The sequence below is a fragment of the Trichoplusia ni genome, chromosome 7 (genome assembly GCF_003590095.1).
Source record: "Trichoplusia ni isolate ovarian cell line Hi5 chromosome 7, tn1, whole genome shotgun sequence".
NCBI classification, from domain to species: domain Eukaryota; kingdom Metazoa; phylum Arthropoda; class Insecta; order Lepidoptera; family Noctuidae; genus Trichoplusia; species Trichoplusia ni.
The window spans coordinates 1,361,758-1,379,663 of record NC_039484.1 but is presented as its reverse complement, the minus strand read 5'-3'; the positions used below and the strand labels follow the sequence as shown (position 1 = coordinate 1,379,663).

At 35.0% G+C, this 17,906-nt stretch overlaps 2 protein-coding genes across 2 annotated transcripts; one reads left to right on the top strand and one right to left on the bottom strand.

Moving 5' to 3' along the window:
- Positions 1-1,979: 1,979 nt before the first annotated feature.
- LOC113496131 (GILT-like protein 1) lies at positions 1,980-9,117 on the top strand. Its single transcript, XM_026875255.1, has 5 exons — positions 1,980-2,169; positions 5,774-5,905; positions 7,521-7,694; positions 8,488-8,628; positions 8,965-9,117. The coding sequence occupies exons 1-5, from the start codon at positions 2,101-2,103 to the stop codon at positions 9,088-9,090; spliced, it is 642 nt and encodes a 213-aa protein (XP_026731056.1). The 5' UTR covers positions 1,980-2,100; the 3' UTR covers positions 9,091-9,117.
- Positions 9,118-9,618: 501 nt separating this feature from the next.
- LOC113495863 (phenoloxidase-activating factor 1-like) lies at positions 9,619-14,482 on the bottom strand. The gene is made up of 9 exons (XM_026874859.1): positions 14,464-14,482; positions 14,113-14,174; positions 13,811-13,902; positions 13,178-13,365; positions 12,736-12,844; positions 12,259-12,440; positions 11,818-11,918; positions 10,974-11,156; positions 9,619-10,676 (listed from the first exon to the last, which is right to left on the bottom strand). The coding sequence occupies exons 1-9, from the start codon at positions 14,480-14,482 to the stop codon at positions 10,566-10,568; spliced, it is 1,047 nt and encodes a 348-aa protein (XP_026730660.1). The 3' UTR covers positions 9,619-10,565.
- Between the last annotated feature and the right edge of the window lie 3,424 nt (positions 14,483-17,906).

Sequence of the window (17,906 nt, the reverse complement as noted above, 5' to 3'; positions counted from 1 at the left end):
ATTTTCTTAAAACTAGTCATGAGTCTGTAGTTGATTTTGCTACCAACGAGGGTGTGAGGTTTGTGTTCTCTCCCACGTATGCTCCACATTTCGGCGGCATCTGGGAGGCCGGCGTTAAATCCGCAAAGTTTCATTTGAAACGCGTTATGGGAAACAATCATTTAACATTTGAGGAGATATGTACTCTTTTCACGCAAGTGGAAGCAGTGCTCAATAGTAGACCTTTATGCCCACTCTCCCCTTCCCCTAACGATTACCATTTCCTAACTCCAGGCCACTTTCTGATAGGGCGTGCCTTAAATGCATTGCCTGGTCCATCGCTTGAACACGAAAGGGAGAACAATCTTCAACGCTACATGAAGCTTGAACAAATACATCAACATTTCTGGCAGCGCTGGCAAAGGGAGTATGTAGCGGAGCTACAGCAGCGCTTAAAATGGCGCACTAAAACGGCATCCCTGCAAGTCGGCGATTTAGTTCTTCTTCAGGAGGACAACGTCCCACCACTCAATTGGCGAATGGGACGAATCAGCCGCTTGTTCCCGGGGACCGACGGCGTTACGCGAGTCGCAGACGTGCAGACTACCAGAGGTTGCTTTAGGAGACCTTTCACGCGGATCTGTCCCTTGCCCACAGCCTTGACAGATGAAGACTGAAGAAGTTGAAAGGAGACTTTCAACGGGGGGGAAGATGTCTACGCCGTACCAACGCCTAGTGATTTTTAATAGCAACAAGTTGCACGTTTCCTGAAATGCTATCAATTAATCTTTATATTTTATTTTTTTTACGTCCACCCGCACATCTTCGACATTTTTAGTTAGTTAAAATTTGTACACGGTTGCGTCGCCAGCAAGATTGCTTTTCGTTTTGTAATTTCCAATTTTGTGAAGATTAAAAGCTATAATAGAAGAAACTGAGGTTTTATTATTAAAACTTCCAAAATGTCCAGTACGAGACAGAATGTTTTATACTAATTCCTCTTTTGTCCAGAAATCTGATTAAATCCTTTTTTCATTTAAATCGTTATTACATTTAAACATAATCTATGTCAATGAAATTTTGACACAAATAGGAGCAATAGTCATGACTGAAAGGAACTACCTCTGAAGAAAATTCCGAAATAGAATGGGTTTCATCCATACAGTGCTGCAAAATGTTTCCAATAAATAAATGGAAATAGTATACTTTATAATAGTGCTAATTTTGGTTTCTTACGGGGTATACTTGATACAACCCTACTGGGTTCTGATTTTGACCAGTGCTCTCGCCTATGCACTGTATACGCACCTTACCATGATCATATAAAGGAAATCCGGTAAGTTTTTTCTTTCGTAAAATATTTTATTCTCGATCTATCTTTGTTTTGTTTATGGAAAGTTCTAAGTTTGCACAGTTAGGTTTAAGAGTTAGTAACCACCAAAAAATGGGATGTTGGGATTTTTAGTTCATCTCAATGCTATTAATATATAATATTTATATAATATAATAATATATAATCTCTCTCCGCTTATATAGATACTAGATACTGGTATTTAGGAAGATTTCACGAAATACTGGTTGTGATAACGACGTCCCGGTAAGCGAAGCCAGGGGACAGGCTAGTTCCAAATGAAACGTCCGAAAATGTTATCAATACAAACTAATCAATAAAAAAATATACAAAAGCGTGTTTAATGCGATGACGCATATAACCGTTACTTACATTGCATAAACTAGAACACGGTCATGAAATAAAACAATTTATATTTTTTTTTATTTAATATACAGCATCCTTTATCCAATAAAAAAATGTAAGTCAATTACAGACTACGTCTAATCTTGGAAACACTAGGTAAGGAGGTAGGAAACACAAAATAGCACGCGAACAAACCTTGTCGCGTCGTCAACACTAATTATTGATAAAATCGCTTGAAGAAACCGTTGCCTGTCTGCCGTTTGCATTTATACCTCGTCGTGTGTGTAAAGTTATCACACGTGAGCCTGGCCAGGTGCGAACTGGCCGTAAATTATCTGCATTTTGAATATTCACACTTATTTACATGAATATCAGTTATCAAATATAGAGCGGCAAGTTAAGTCTTATTTACATATTTTTTTACAATGTTACAATTTAAATTGTTATTAGTGTTCGTTTTGGCGCTAAAATTCTCCAGCAGTTCTCAAGAGAAGGTATATTTTTTATTTATTTTTTATGTAGTATAATTTAAGCATTACTAAATGCATTACAGCGTGTTAATGGGTATTATTTAATATTAAGAACATGACTGTAGCGAACAGTTTTACGACAACAATGAAGCTGTATGAGATAAAATATTTTTATAACTTCTCAATTGATGCGACAGACAAACTTACAAGTATCGGTTCCTGTTCCTGTTATTTTGTACTTGTTTTTATTGTTATTGCTAACAAACGATGCCCATTAATTACGCGGTAAATTTATTAAGTAACTATTGAAAAAAAAACTTTGTATTTCTTATAAACTTATTATAATTATTGTTGCCAAATTAGCCTTTAACTCTCATACATGTCACTTTAATTTGGTAAAAGATTTTTCAAATTCGGTTCAGTGGATCCGGAGATTAAAATGACCAAAACTTCTTTAGATATGCACAAAATATGTAAATTAAGTAGGACCAGGTTTTCACCCAGTTTAGATTAGAAACTTTGTTGTGTACTAACCTGCTTGGTTTCTAAACCTTATTTAATTATACTTAACCGCTTCGCTAGAAATAAGGTTTCACTTTTACACCTAAGTAAATACCAGTATTAATAAATAGTCTTGTTTGAATTAATTAATTATTCTTATCACTCGTTATGTAAAAAAGTAAAAAAGTTACAATTTTAAATTATCATCGGCTAGTAATAGTAACTAAATAGAAATTGTTCCTGCAAAGTGGTTTTGCTAAAAAAAAATGCTTATTATACGAATATTAGATTTAAAAAAAAACAACCAAATGAAATCCTCTCAATTTTCAATAACAATTAATTTCAAGTTTTTTACATCGCGATCGTTGCGACGCACAATTCAAACTTTCTTTACAACGTCAAATTGGGATTGTTTATAGCTTCGTTATACTGAGATAAGTACCGCCACATGAAGAAATTACCCGTTTAAAAAAAAACAAGTAACCGATAAAAGCTGATGAATTCTAAAGATCGTTGCAACAAAATGTAATAATGTAAATGGTCGTCTTTTTGCACACAATTTTCTCCAGTTATTGTCTTTTTTTTGCGATACCTGCAACAATAGAGTAGACTCAATTAAGACTTAATTAAATCATGTTTTTTTTTATCATGATAGAAATTGTGTGAGTTTCATTTAGATATTTATTTTCTTGATTGATTTTATACGATAGGAAACTGATAACAGAGCTACGATGTCCAAAATATTTTGATTACGGAGGTAAATCCGCTCATGATTTGAACACGTCAAAGTCGCTGTGTCAAAATATTAGACGGATCACCTACGCAAAACAACCCGGACAACAACCCTTCAGTTACATCACTATTTGTTATAATTCAGGTATTAGTTATAATTAATGTTAAATTAAATTCGTTTGTGCTTTAAACAATACTATTAATTTAATGAATAGACAAAATATTGTTGTCTTTTATGTTTTTTGATAATTGTTTTCCTTATTTATTCAGCTGTTATATCAAGTGACGTGTATGTAACATGTAGTCATTGCGTTTCTTTGTCGGTTATTCTAAACGGCTCATCAGATTTTTCTTAAATTTCAGACATTGATGCTTTCGAAACCTCCGATCAAAGTTAGTTTTCTTAATTTAATTTGGCTCTATTAAGACTTAGTTCCCCTCAGGGATGAGTAGCGTAAGATAAGATTTTCGCTTCGTCAGTAAAAAATATGTCAGCATGCAGATTTACCGCGGTCTCGCCCGCGTAATATTTTTGTTTTCTTTGCCGCAATTTTTCCACATTTTCTCACCGTTTAAACCTACCTTGGACTAGGAGGAACATTTCAAGACTATAATTAGCCAAATTGGTTCAGCCATTCTCTAGTTTTAGTGAGACTAACGAACAGCAATTCATTTTTATACTTATACTAGCTGTTTCCCGAGGTTTTTTGGCCTCCATTTTTCCACATTTTCTCACCGTTTAAACCTACCCTGGACTGGTACGAGTATTTCAAGACTAAAATTAGCCTAATAGATTCAGCCAGTCTCGAGTTTTAGCGAGACTAACGAACAGCAATTCATTTTTATATATAAGAAGAAGAAGAAGAAGATAAGAAGATCAAATTCCGAAGTTTTTCGACCTTTACCATTTCTAAACAAAAGTGTAGGTTGAAGGGAATGAAAACATATTTCTAAAATTGAGTTATTTGAGAATATTCAAGCGTTTAATAACATTTGAGAAAGTCATTTTTACGTAAACCACTGCATGCGTCGCACTGAAAGTAATTTTCACATTTGTCTTCAAATCTAATAGTCCCGTTTAGTCATTACTCGTTAGTAATGATTTTTATGATACGAAACTCCACGAAAAATAATAAATTATGTTATCAGTATAACTACAAAGACCTCATTATTATGACTATTGTAGTTTTCATAACAATACTATACAATATATATTTTTGCTGTAATTTTTCTGTCGAGAAAATATATTTATTGCACATTGACTTTAAAACTAAACTTTACCAGATAAAATAACCAATGAAAGCCATGTTTGTCATACATCAGCGTCTAACTCTCTAGTCTTGCTTATACAATGTCTAATGTCTGCCTGTGGATTCTATTACCGAGCCTCCGCTATCTGTTGTTCCGCCTATCACCAGGCTGCATTTCATAAACCGTAATATTTTGAATTTCTGTTGCGTCTACAACAAATACTAAAAATTATGATTAAGGTTAAGCGACGTATGATATTTTTAGAAATCGAATGCGTGACCAAAATTGTTTTTATTCTTTTCTAAATCAATTATTTTTCACGTATTTGTCGCGAGTCTGACACACATTTGAAGTTTTATTTAAGGTATATTCGATAGGAAACGTGTGTGTATGTATTAAGGTGTGTACGGTCAATACTGCACATGTCACGACGACTGGTTGAGGTCAGCATCTTATAAACTAGAGCAGTGAAAGTTGTCCTGCGCACTAGTTTTTGGTCCTAATGTTTATTTATAAATAAGTCAACTTATGTTATGTTTGTATATAGTTTGTTATGTATCGAATACTTTAATTAAGTAGCGATTTTTTTTGCGATAGTTTATTGTCATAAAGACAGGTACATTTTTCTTATGCGTTAATTGCTATGCATTGCCCGTCAAACGTGAGAGTTTGATCAGTAAGAGTCTGGCACCCCCTAAAAACTGACAAAATGTACACTAGTTCTTTACACATTCGTCGGTAATTTTGGCACCTTGTCATTGACATTAGTTATGTAAATATTATTTAATACTGCGGTGGCCTTGAGATTATTTCGTGAGCCGGAACATGACATTGTGACCACTATAACGTAACAATATTTCTATTGTTGAATGTATTTTTCATTTACTATCCTCTTTAAAAAGGTATAGAAAAGTCTAGCCTATAAAAATTGGTTAGCCGACTAACTTTTTCGAACCCGATAAGAGGCATTTGTACCGAATTTCCTTAAATCTTTCCAAATTTCACTAACGCGAAGTTACTTCAAAAATGTCCGTCATTAGCATTCAATCACATGTGACAATGAATTTAAACAGAAGAATTTTATCAAATTAGATCGACACAAAAAAAACATTATGTAAATTTAATACTTTTTTTTGTTTTTCAGGTCTTTTTGACGGTATACTACGAGAGCCAATGCCCAGACAGTATACGATTTATAGATAAACAACTAGTGCCAACAATAAACCTTCTACACGAGTACATAACTCTGAAACTTGTACCTTTCGGAAAAGCAAAAGTAAGTACATTTCAATTCTTTTTAACTTAGAAACTATAGAAGCAATTACGCCGTCAGAGGTATCAACAAAATAATCATTTTTGTCTTGTTATATATTACTTGATAGCGACGCGGCGACGGTCAGCAAAACAGCGATTTACTTGGTAAAAGTAAGGAATTACAACCGTCTTGCACACAATCTGATAATTATAATAATTATACCTAAAGAGCAGATTCTCCTTCTGAAGTCTTATTTAATTATTCATTGACAGAATATGTACCTTATTTATAAGATACAAGTTTCGTTGCAAGTACAGCGTATTAAGTACATAAAATGTTAAAAATAAAATACTTTAAGAATCCTTCGTCCACGTGAAAAGCGGTCTTATAATAACGTCATTTAATCTAAAATGAAAAAAAAAACGTTTCCGATTCTTCGTATTAATTAGTTATTAATTAACAGAATTGTGACAAAGACCCAGTTATTAATTCAACAATAACCGTGTCAATAGTTAATAGACTTAATTTAGATTTTTTAATTACATTAATTAAGAAGGTATCAGAAATTAATGAAAATCAATTTAGTTGAACAATAAACAATTGTTGCATAGTTGCATAATGAATAATTATTTCCGTACATAAAAGTCATCGAATTATAAATCATTATCTGTCTACACCTAATTAAGTGGAACAATGGATCTTGTATCAATTTTCATTGCAGAAATTAATGTTAAATAATTTAAAATCTTTACTGTTTTAAATAAATTATATTTTCTAAACCGATCGAGATGGTGTGCACTTAAAAAAAAGGCCTCATATAAACATCACTGGTGTTTTTGAGCTCCCTAGCCCTAATCAAAACACTCGGAAGTCCGAAATGTTTAAACTATATGTCGTATCTTTAAAAGGAAACCGACGTAATCATCAACCGTCAAGCATCAACCATCAGTACCTCATTAAACAATTAAAAAACAATGATGCTATTACGTACAGAAGTTTCATTAATATCGTTAATAACCAGATGCAGCTCAGTACCAGTGTTTTACAAGGAGCGACCGCCTATCTGACCTCCCCAACCCTTATGTGGGCAATACAATACCTCTTAGTAAGAATGGTTGTTGACTTTCTAGCTTCGGACTACTCTTAGAGACTGTCGAAGATGTACAATTAACAATAACAACCGGGACCCACAATTTGACGTGCCTTCCGAAACATAAAGGAACACATTGTAACATAGATGGTCACCCATCCACGGACGGACCGCATCAAGCATAGCTTAGCCTGTGATCGATAAACTAGTGAAGTTACAACTTAGCCACGAGCTTCTCCATATCGTTATTATCATTTTTATAATAACTATCGTGAGACTGATTCATTATTAAATGATGTAACGATTTACTCACGCGTATTTATCGGGGTAGCCCGACTAGTTTCGGACCCGCGGCGGGATCGACTCGACTCGCGATCCCGCCGCGTCTGCTCATGATTAAGGACTCCGGTTGGCTCCGAAACTAGTCGAGCTACCCCGATAAATACGCGTGAGTAAACCGTTACATGATTTAATAGTTATTATCATTGTTTAAGTGTATGTAGATTGTAAATATCAGGAATATGTAATTATTGTTTTAATTTCCAGAGCATAAGAAACGGCTATGGAGGTTTTAAATGTCAACACGGGCCGACCGAGTGTACCGGTAACATTGTGCAGAGCTGCGCGTTGGATATCATGCAGAAGCGAAACGATTTGGAAAAGGTATCTTATGTGCAGTGCGAGATGCAAACACAAGCAGGCACTCGATGGGATATGAAGGTTAGTGTTCTACACGACTGTACTTACCTGTACCACGATAAAATGAAATTGAGATATTCCCGTTAGGATCGAAACTGTTCACAATAACTTTGCGAAGTTAGTAGTAGCAATAATTTTAAGGACGTCTCGATATGTGCTCTGCTGCTGTAGTAGTCACACAATAAAGAAACAAAAAAACCACGAGGTTTAAATGTTCTGTTCTGGTTACATCTTATTTTGCGTACTAGCAAAAAATAAAATTTAAGCCAGTTGATTTTGAAGTCCTATTTGTCCTAGTCCTGAGTCTGAGGAGCTTGTGGCTAAGCTATAACCGCATAAGTGAAACGATCACAGGTTAAGCTATGCTTGACGCGGTTGGTCCGTAGATGGGTGACCATCTTTGTCATAACGAGTTCCTCCGTGTTTCGGAAGGCACGTTAAATTGTGGGTCCCCGCTGTTATTCCTACATCTTTGACAGTCGATACAGGTAGTCAGAAACTTGAAAAGTCTGACAACCAGTTTAGCCAAGGGGTATCGTGTTGCCTAGGTAACTGGGTTGAGGAGGTCAGATAGGCAGTCGCTCCTTGTAAAACACTGGTACTTAGCTGAAACCGGTTAGACTGGTAGCCGACCCCAACATAGTTGGGAAAAGGCTAGGCCAATGATGATTTAGGCTCTGAGTCTAGTTAAAATATTGAAACAAAATAAACCGCATTGACACATAATGAATTTATGTTTTTGATTACTAAGAAACACAAACGGCTGCCCAAATTTCAGTGCCTCTACATCTTTCATACGTCCACTTGCTTTCAGTGCGTTAGAAGAGCCGGCCTCTCTCCCTCAGAAGTACAACAATGCGCCGAATCAACTGAAGGCATCAATCTACAACTTGATCACGAATACCAAACCAAACTCATCAGACCCACATTTATACCAACGATCACCATTGGCCAGGTAAATAAAGTCGCTAGATAAGTAGTTACAACCAGAAATAATGTGCTATTCTTATTTTGAACTTTTCATCTATAAACACGTGAATAGATTTGATTGAAACACGTTATGTTATTTTTTTAACGAGAGATAAATAAAAAATAAATCCTGTATATTCGAGTGCTCTGATATACACGTAATTTTCAACTGCCTGCAATTTTTTGACTCTACACTCTCGCTCTTATCATAAGTGCAGTTGGGGCTTATATTCTAATGTAATTTAATACTCCTAAAAAAAAGTTCGCTTGCATTAAAATATAAAAAATGCTTATTTTTTAATATGTCTGTCATTGTTCGCAGGTTTTTAACCGAAACGTTCAAAACTCAGCTTTACACGACTTGACGGGCACAATATGCTCGGTGATAAGACACGCACCCCCCTGCGCACAACACTATAACTCATTGGCATTGGACTACGTTTATTGAACAAATACATTCCTTTTTTTAGCAATTCTTTGGATTTTATTCGTATCGTGCTGAAATCCAAGAGATTTCCTAGCTAGAATTAAGACCTCTCGTTTATTGAGATTGAATGCGGCAGTTTTAGAGAAGGAAGGACTAAAAGGCCTGACAATTCGTTATATAAGCAACAGGAGGGAAGTCTGCTGACCAAAACCAAAAGTTAAAGACCGCACGGTGCTACCGCGTGCTGTCAATTGGCGAAACAATACAATGTCAACGTAGCGTTTCCCTAGAGGACGCTCGTCCCTGCCTGGGACCGTTATATTTGTGTTTCCGCGGTCTCAAGTCCAAGGGAAGGCACAGGTTAAACACTCCGATGGTTTTAGTTGGTAGGAGTCCGGCATACCTCTCCGCTAGGGCAGGAAAAGTCAATGAGGAAAACCTACGGTAAAAAAATAGAGACCCTTCGACAACATCGTGAAAAAATACAAATGTGGTTGTGGAAGTGACATGGCGGAATTATTATAAGGACATATATTTTAATAAAACAATATTTCTATAACAGGCAGGGATAGGGTACTGGGTAACAGGAAATGGTTTACATTGAACTTTTAAAAGTAAAACACAACATTGAAATAATATTTCTAAAAATAATCTTTATTATAAATTAACTTAGTCTTATACACTTGATCTATCAGATGACAACATTTATATTTCGATATGAACTTTTGTCATTTTATTTAATTTTGTACGTATCACATGATTTCAGAGGTGATGATCAAAAGATCCGTACCGTAAAACGGGGTGAATAAAGTTTCAAGGAGTGAATAGAAAATAGAGTTTTTTAGGGAGTTGATTTATTAATTTATGAAATGCTTCAGAATTTTCATATTATCCTCATGTGTTGTCCCGTAAACGTCCAAATCTTAAGAAGAACTCTGTTTAGTCACCCTAAAAATATATTCACCCCGTTTTACAGAAGTATTTAGTGTGAGCAAAATCAGAAGTAAAAGCAATGTTAAGGCTGATTATCCCTCATAACAAGACTGAAAATGAGAACAAAATTAGCACTGCAAGCCTACTCATATAGGTCTATCAATATGCAATTGAATCAATTATAAACGCGAAAGTTTTTAGAATGGTTTGTTCCTCTTTCTTTGGATTTTAGACGAAGCTTGGTACACTGATAGTTTATAACCATGATTAACACATAGAATAGTCTTTTATCACGATTTGATGTTATTGTGCAATCATTTCTGATTTGACAGGTTTCAGCAGACCCGTGAGCAACAGGTAGTTTTAAATGTTCAAATAATTTGAAATTTTCATCGCATCTTTCAGTAATTGGGTATTAGAACAATTTTCTTATTAAATCTACGCAGTAAGCCAAAGTGCAGATCTTTGCTGTTACACTGGACTACTTTTAACTTTCTTGAACAAACTTGGAATAATTTCCTGTTCTGGATAATCAAAGTTGATTTGAAGGTTGAGCATTAAAGTTACAAAGGCGCGTTGTCGACAATCCATCGGTAGTAGTGAGCGATGTTGGTGTAGACACTGGGGACGCCCTCACTGCCGCAGTTCTCTGACCCAAAGGATACAATACCGACCTGAAAATAATATTGGTAGTTGCAGATTTTGTAGAGTCAAAGGAGAACCTTGTAACGAAGGTTGAAAAGTTTTTACTGAACAGGGTTATTTAATTTAGAAGAAGTTAATACATAGTCACAAAGCATCCATTAAAGTAATGATTTTGACTATCAAACCACAAATTAAATTAAAAGTGCGAAATGCGTACTTTGAAATAAATTTTTTTTAGGACTTAGTATTTTATTTCCAGAATGGATCTCTGGCTTATGACTGTTTATTTTCTTCTCAATAAGGTTTAGATATAAATTTTTACTTACCTGTACATGTCGGCCATCCCGGTACAGCAATAAAGGAGCACCGCCAAACCCTGAACAGGCGTCTTTCCCCTCTTCACCCCCGGCGCAGAGTTGGCCTTCGTTTACTGGTACTGACTCTCCGAAGATACGCTCACAGTTCTCTAGCGGCACGAGAGGCACTTCCAGATGCTGTTGTCGGCTCACCTAAAGTAACAAGGGTTAAAGTGATATACATAAAGGGATATGAGGTTTGAAATGACCAATGGTGATGACACGAGACGCCTGTTTTCATTATGATAATGTCGTGTTTAGTACGTAGGGTCTATGAGCTATTAAGATCAAGTCTTTATCAAAAGGGTTAAAGCGTTCGAAAATCAAAGCAAAATGCAACCACCATTCCCAAAAGTTTCTAGCAACTAACTATAGGTAAAACACTAAGGAGGTGTGTGATAGTAAAGGAATATAGAGCCAAACTAAGTTAGCCAAACTAAGCCACCCCACCCGTAGCATCGTGGTCGTGATGAATTTGCATAGACATCAAAGATACAGCAGCAGACCACTGGTCATTTTCTCGTTTTTAATATAATTGATGCGTCGCGTCGTTCTCGTTACGAAATATTTTTTTCCATTGTATTAAAATTCATTTTTAATTATGATAGGTGTCATTAGAGAAGCATTAAAGGATTGCCTACAAGTAACAGATACAAAAAAGAATTCATGTATAAATTATTCAAATTACGTTAATTTCAATTCAACGTTACATCAAAACAAATCACGGTCACAACACGCAAGGACGAAACAATTAACTTGACGCAATGTCCAATCATACTATGGAAAATGATTCTGATGTTTATCTTCCACTCACCAGGCTACTCTGACCCGACAGTTTCCCCCATCCGACAAGCGATGCTCGTTCATTTATCACTATTTCCGGCTTATCATTCAGACAAATCGGAGCGGCTGTCACTGGGAAAAAAGGTAAAATGTCAGTCGGGATGTTGAGTGACAGCAGAAAATGACCCAACAAGCTGCCAGTCAAACCACGTTCAAGGGCACATGCAATGTCAATGTTATTGGATCGCTAATTTGTAATTATGGTGAACTTGTATCTGGTCCGTATTGGCCATTTTGTATCGAAAAACTAAGCTATTAGGTATATTATCTGAATACTGAAATCCTATCCTAAAGATTATAAGTGCAGGCATTAGGGTTAATGCCTATCTATCTATATACGTGATATAGGCTTCGAATATTTGGAGGCCAATCATATACTTTTGGGAAAAGGCAATGTAATCAAATCACTTACCAGAGTATTTAATTTCATCCTTGAGCATAATCATCGCTATATCATGTCTGAATATCTTCTGTTCGTATCCTGGATGAACGATCACGTTTTCTACTTTGATGGCTTGTGTTGGAGGCGCGCAGAAGTAATCATTGCAATCGGGACTGCGACCGATGTCCCATTCACCGATCACGACGGTGGACCTGACAAAAAATGAAATACTTTGATGTCAAATTAATTAAACCTCCTATTTTTGATAAAATTTCCTACGGCTTTTTTTCTCCGGCAGATGATATTATAAAAATGGCTCGTAAAGGTAACAGCCTTTTTTTCAAAGCAACTATATCTCACAAAGATATCCTGGATTACATTACCTAAAGTAACATGCTTAGGCTATGGAAAATACGAATCTTATGGCCAGAGGTCAAATAAGCCTAGCCATAAATAAAATTAAAGGCTTCTATCATAACTAAGATATCTAAAAATAAAGTAACTCACAGCTTATATCCCTCTGGTTTGGCAAGAGCACAGTGCGCCGCCGTCAACACCACGCGCTTGCCTATAATAGACCCACTGCATGCAAAGCGAACGTTTCCAGACTCTTTATCTGAAATTAATAAAAATCGAGTATGAATTTTTGGTCTTAATTTACCTTGCCTTACACAGACTTTGATTGCACAAATAACTCTAATCGTGCCTTGAAAATACTTCCCTCATGAATTTTTTCGTCGTTATTCTTTTGTCATGGTAAATGCTTTTAATGAATGCTTAGATATTAGGTCGATGCCTCATCAAATTTTAGATTAAATCGAGTCAACAAAGCCTCTGCACGTTGGACCTATGTGGTCGAGTACGCCTTTAAAAAAGTCCAAGTCTCCTCCCATGAAGTTATCCAGTGAATGGGAAAAAGAAACAGAATTAGTATCAAGTTCAAACTTACGGGTAAAGCCAATTCTCGCGATCCAAGGCTGGCTCCCTAATCCATTGTAGTCGACTCCCTTCACCATGCTGTGTCCGCATTGAGGAGCACCATCCGGGTATACTTTCCCGCAGTCACACATTGGACAACAGACGTAGTCTTCGTCATTTGCATTGCCGCAGATCAACTGGTTTAGTCGGTGAAAATATCTGGAATAAAGGTAACGATGAGTTTTGTCATACCCGTTATCCTAGTTAATGAAGGTTTGGTCTTAAGTGGCTGCACACACAACATTTTTATTAAATTAGTCAGGAAATTTACTAGTAAACACTCAACATTAATATATTATGGATTCTTATCAAGATAGCCGCATGAAACTGAATTACATTTGAACGGATTTTAGAAGTATCCGACAAACAAGGCGAGCCGAAGGAATGGTAGCGGAAAATATATTGTTAATAAAGGAAGTATTTAATAATTATTATTCAGAAAAGGTATTGTAAGTACCACGCGGCCATTAAACCCAGGACAAGCAGAAATTTCAACAGCTGCTACCAATTTGCTACCCAATTTCTTGTACAACTAATGTAAAAAGTTATAAATCTTTTGTATTCAAATCTTAACAAAAAGTATCTACACAAACTTGCTACTTACTTATCTGAAGAAAAACACGTAAAATCCATTAGATCATCCAAAAGTGGACACTCACTGACCGGCACACACGAAGTGTTTTGTGGACATGGACTCTGAAATAATTAAACACATACACAATCCCACAAGACGTCTGTATTGTATGTAGTTAGAGAGCAGAGTTTACAAACATTTTAAAATAATGGATTTTTAGTCTCGAATTGAGATCACTAGTCTAATAACTACTGAGTTCAGGCGGTTTGTTTGATTCACGAATTATTTTCAGCCGATTTCAGATTTGCCAAAAAAAATGATTAATAACTTACTCTTATACTTAAAACGTCGTCATTACTCCTTTCTCCGGTCATCCCTATACTTAATCCAATATCTGTAAACAATATAACACATCTATTTATCAAGAGCTACTCAAACTGCTACGATTTTCTATGGTAGGTACCTAATCTTTTGAAAAAAAACTAAAGGCCGTTCTTCTATAGTTTTTTTTTGGATCAGCAACATTATTGGTCTCAAAAAAATCATTGAGTAACGGAGAATTGCCTTGCCTCCTATACGATGAACCTAGGCAAAGTATTTCATATTACATTTCCATAAAACTATGATCAATAATGCAGTAGTAGTTACAAGCGGCCTTGATACAGATGTTATCATTTCTGTACCATGATCGAGGCTAGCCATTGTGACATCTGCAATTATTTGGTGCATCACTTGTACAATTACCTAGACTTTACGATTATGAAGCATGCGTTTATGTTGTTACTAAAAGGTCTTCTGATAGTACGTAATTCAATAGAGTCGTAAAATATATATGTAGAGTACGTAGAGCATATTATAAGTATTTTTGGTTGTTTAAGTGGTCATTTTGCGGCTCATTTTGTATTTTTTTGGCTCTTTTTCATTTTTTAAATACGGTTGTTTTCGTTAGGCTGAATTGGGAGCAGTGAGAGATTAATAAAAGAATACTAAACAGTAGATACAAATAATTATAGTTTACTTCGTTACGAACCGCAACATTTTGCCGGTCACAATTAGGCTGACGACGTTTTAGCCCCGTAGAGCAACTCCTTGAGTGGTGGTCGTAATAAAAAAATGAGCTTGATAATCAACAATTACTTTCCACTAAAGACATTATCAATTAGTATACCCATTGGAATTCTTCTAATTAATGCTTCAAAGCGACAGAGATCATCAATCAAAGAGGTTTGTCTACTACGTTGATAAAGTTAGATGTCAGAAATAATCAACATTTTCCAATAAAAAGCTAGGTACCGTTAATAATTATAGTGAATGTGTCTAGTTCACTCCGTGTATAAAATTTCACTTTTCAAATGTGTCGAATACCGTGTGAACAAGGTGACATTCTAGTTCAGTGTTAGTATTAATTTGTGTGCTCTTTCCCATGAAATATGACCAAAATATTTAAACTTTTATGTAAATATATCTCTTAAATTTTCTTGCACTGTTTTGATTGATATTAATTTGTTTTGAGAATGCTTTAGAAAATTTCTTGACCTATTCTTTCTCTCCTTTTTTATCACGTTCATAGCATTAAGAGGACCAAAATGTTAATAGGTTTGGAATGATAGTCCAGTTTGACAAAATATTTTTTTATATTTTACCCATAATATAGGCAAAAAAGATGTAACGCAGAGCTTACACAAAAAACAAGTGAATACAAACAATACGTTTCTAAAATATTAGTTATTGTAACAATCCTAAGTTTTCTGCGTAAAACTCTATTGCTATTTCTAAAAAAAAACGATGATATTTAAATATGTACTTCCTAATAGTTTCCAGCATCACAAAACAATGTTTAATTTGACAAATTAATTTATTATTCAACACTAAAACAACAACCACGATAATTTGCATTGTTTAGCAAGGCGCGATCATTGCAATTATAATTTGCATATAAATGTAGAGTTCAAACACTCGTACAAGACAAAGCCAATCATTATAGTTGTAATTAAAATACTTACTTAAATATAATGCATAAACAAAAAAAAAACTTTTTTTTTTGCTGTAAATATATAATATACTATAGTATTAGGTGACATAACTACAGAGTCAATTTAGTTACAATTCTAAAAAGATATCAATAAATTTGCATATTTTAATTTCAAATATCTATTATATCAGAAATGTTATCAACACCTTCTTAATTAAAAAAAATAATAATCATAATAATTTAAAATAGTACTCACTACCAAACTGTGCACGAGTCCATTGCAAAACACAAAACAACACAAACGAACTGACACCTCTACCCATATTTAAAACCTTATTATTAAAATCACAATTCTAAACATCCCATGAAATCTAAATTATAAATTATATTTGTATGAAAATATGTATGATGTCGTCGGCATCGTTGGATGGTCCACAACAAAAATGATGCGGTATACAGCCTTCGTAACGAACGGCACGGTCCAGGGGTTGTGAATCTTCGGTCGCCTGCCATTGTTATACGAAGCAATTAGTAAATATTTTAACTGCTTTTTTCCCATATTCATGTTTTGGAAGTATTGTCACTAGTATTTGAAATGAGTTAAGAAACTGGGTTATAGTCTTTGTGCTAGCTGCAATGATGAATCATCTAACACTCTAACATATTAATGAGTACATGAATATTAATATTTATTTCCAATATCGTCTATGAATACATGTTAAAAAATCTTTAAACTAACGATTTTGGGAAAATAGCAGTGTTTATAAAGTAGCAAAAATGAAGTGTGCCAGTTCAATCACAACTAAAGCCAACACTAGGTATATAATTAGCACCTAATTTTGCGAACTGAGTTCGCTAGACTAGATAGAATTATATATCATTACCAATTTATCGGTCAATCGTTACAGCCTAAATGAGTAGGTAATTTATTAACTTTCTCATTGACAGTTCGTATCAAAGGTGTGAGTTTGATCAAATTAGTAGTGTTATAAAGCCATAGTAATTCGAAGCATAGTATCATCAGAATACTTTTACTAAACCAATTTTGTCAATTCGGACTAAATCAGTATTTTAACCATAGAAATGTTATCTAAAAAAAATGCTCTGAAGGAACCCACAAGTGTTCTAAATGCCATACCGTGAATAAAACATACTCGTAGTAAACCTACTTGCAAACTCACTAGATAACCGTTTTTTTTTTGTAGTATGTACAACAATTACTTACTAGCCACTGAGCTACGCGTTGATTTTTGATTGAACAATATATTACACAACAGTTGACGATCAATGTTGTAACATGATTCACCGCCGGCAACGCTTGCTTCAAATCGTTGCAGGCATTTACACCTATTCATCGGCGTTATTCCACGCGTAACCGAAACTAAAAGATAAAATCTTTGCATAATTGAACCCACTCATGGTTTTAACTTCTTTACTACCTGTACATGACCCTAGACAGAACTTACTTTTAAGAATTTAGGGAATCATAAAACTCTTCATCGAGGTATTCCTTAGTTTTATTTTACTTATTAGTAGCTATTTATAAGTTCTGCTGTACCACATACGTAACTTTTTTATTTTTATTAGGTACATGTCTACAATATCAGGCAATACACATTTTTGTTTTAACAATAAAATAATTTTGGATCTCTCGGACATAGAGGTGGCTCCCCAGCATAGAGCTAAAACAATTTTACAGTTAGCCCATCATACCTGCTAATCGAAACGTGACAATTTGTTCATTTCACATTACCTTCAAACCCGGTAACAGACACAAATACAGACCTATTATTGTAAGACTAGCTGCAGCCCGCGGGCCCACCCGCTACAAATCGAATATAATCCCACGGGTACATCAAATCGGCTAAAAAATTATATGTTCTAATCCAGGTTAAAACTAATGTCTTGTCTAACTAAAACCGTCCAGTGATTTTTGTGTGAACGAGTGTACATACAAACTTTCGCGTTTATAATATCAATAGGAAACAACAATAAAATTCTGTTCATGAACTGCTAATTTGTAGTAGCTTCCTAAAAAATAACACAAGCGATGTCCGCTAGTTGCTGTGCAACCGGAGCGTAGACATCAGCAACTTAATCTTCGCAAAATCAGTTTTTATTCGCTCATTGTAATGTTTTTGTGGGGTTTGGTGT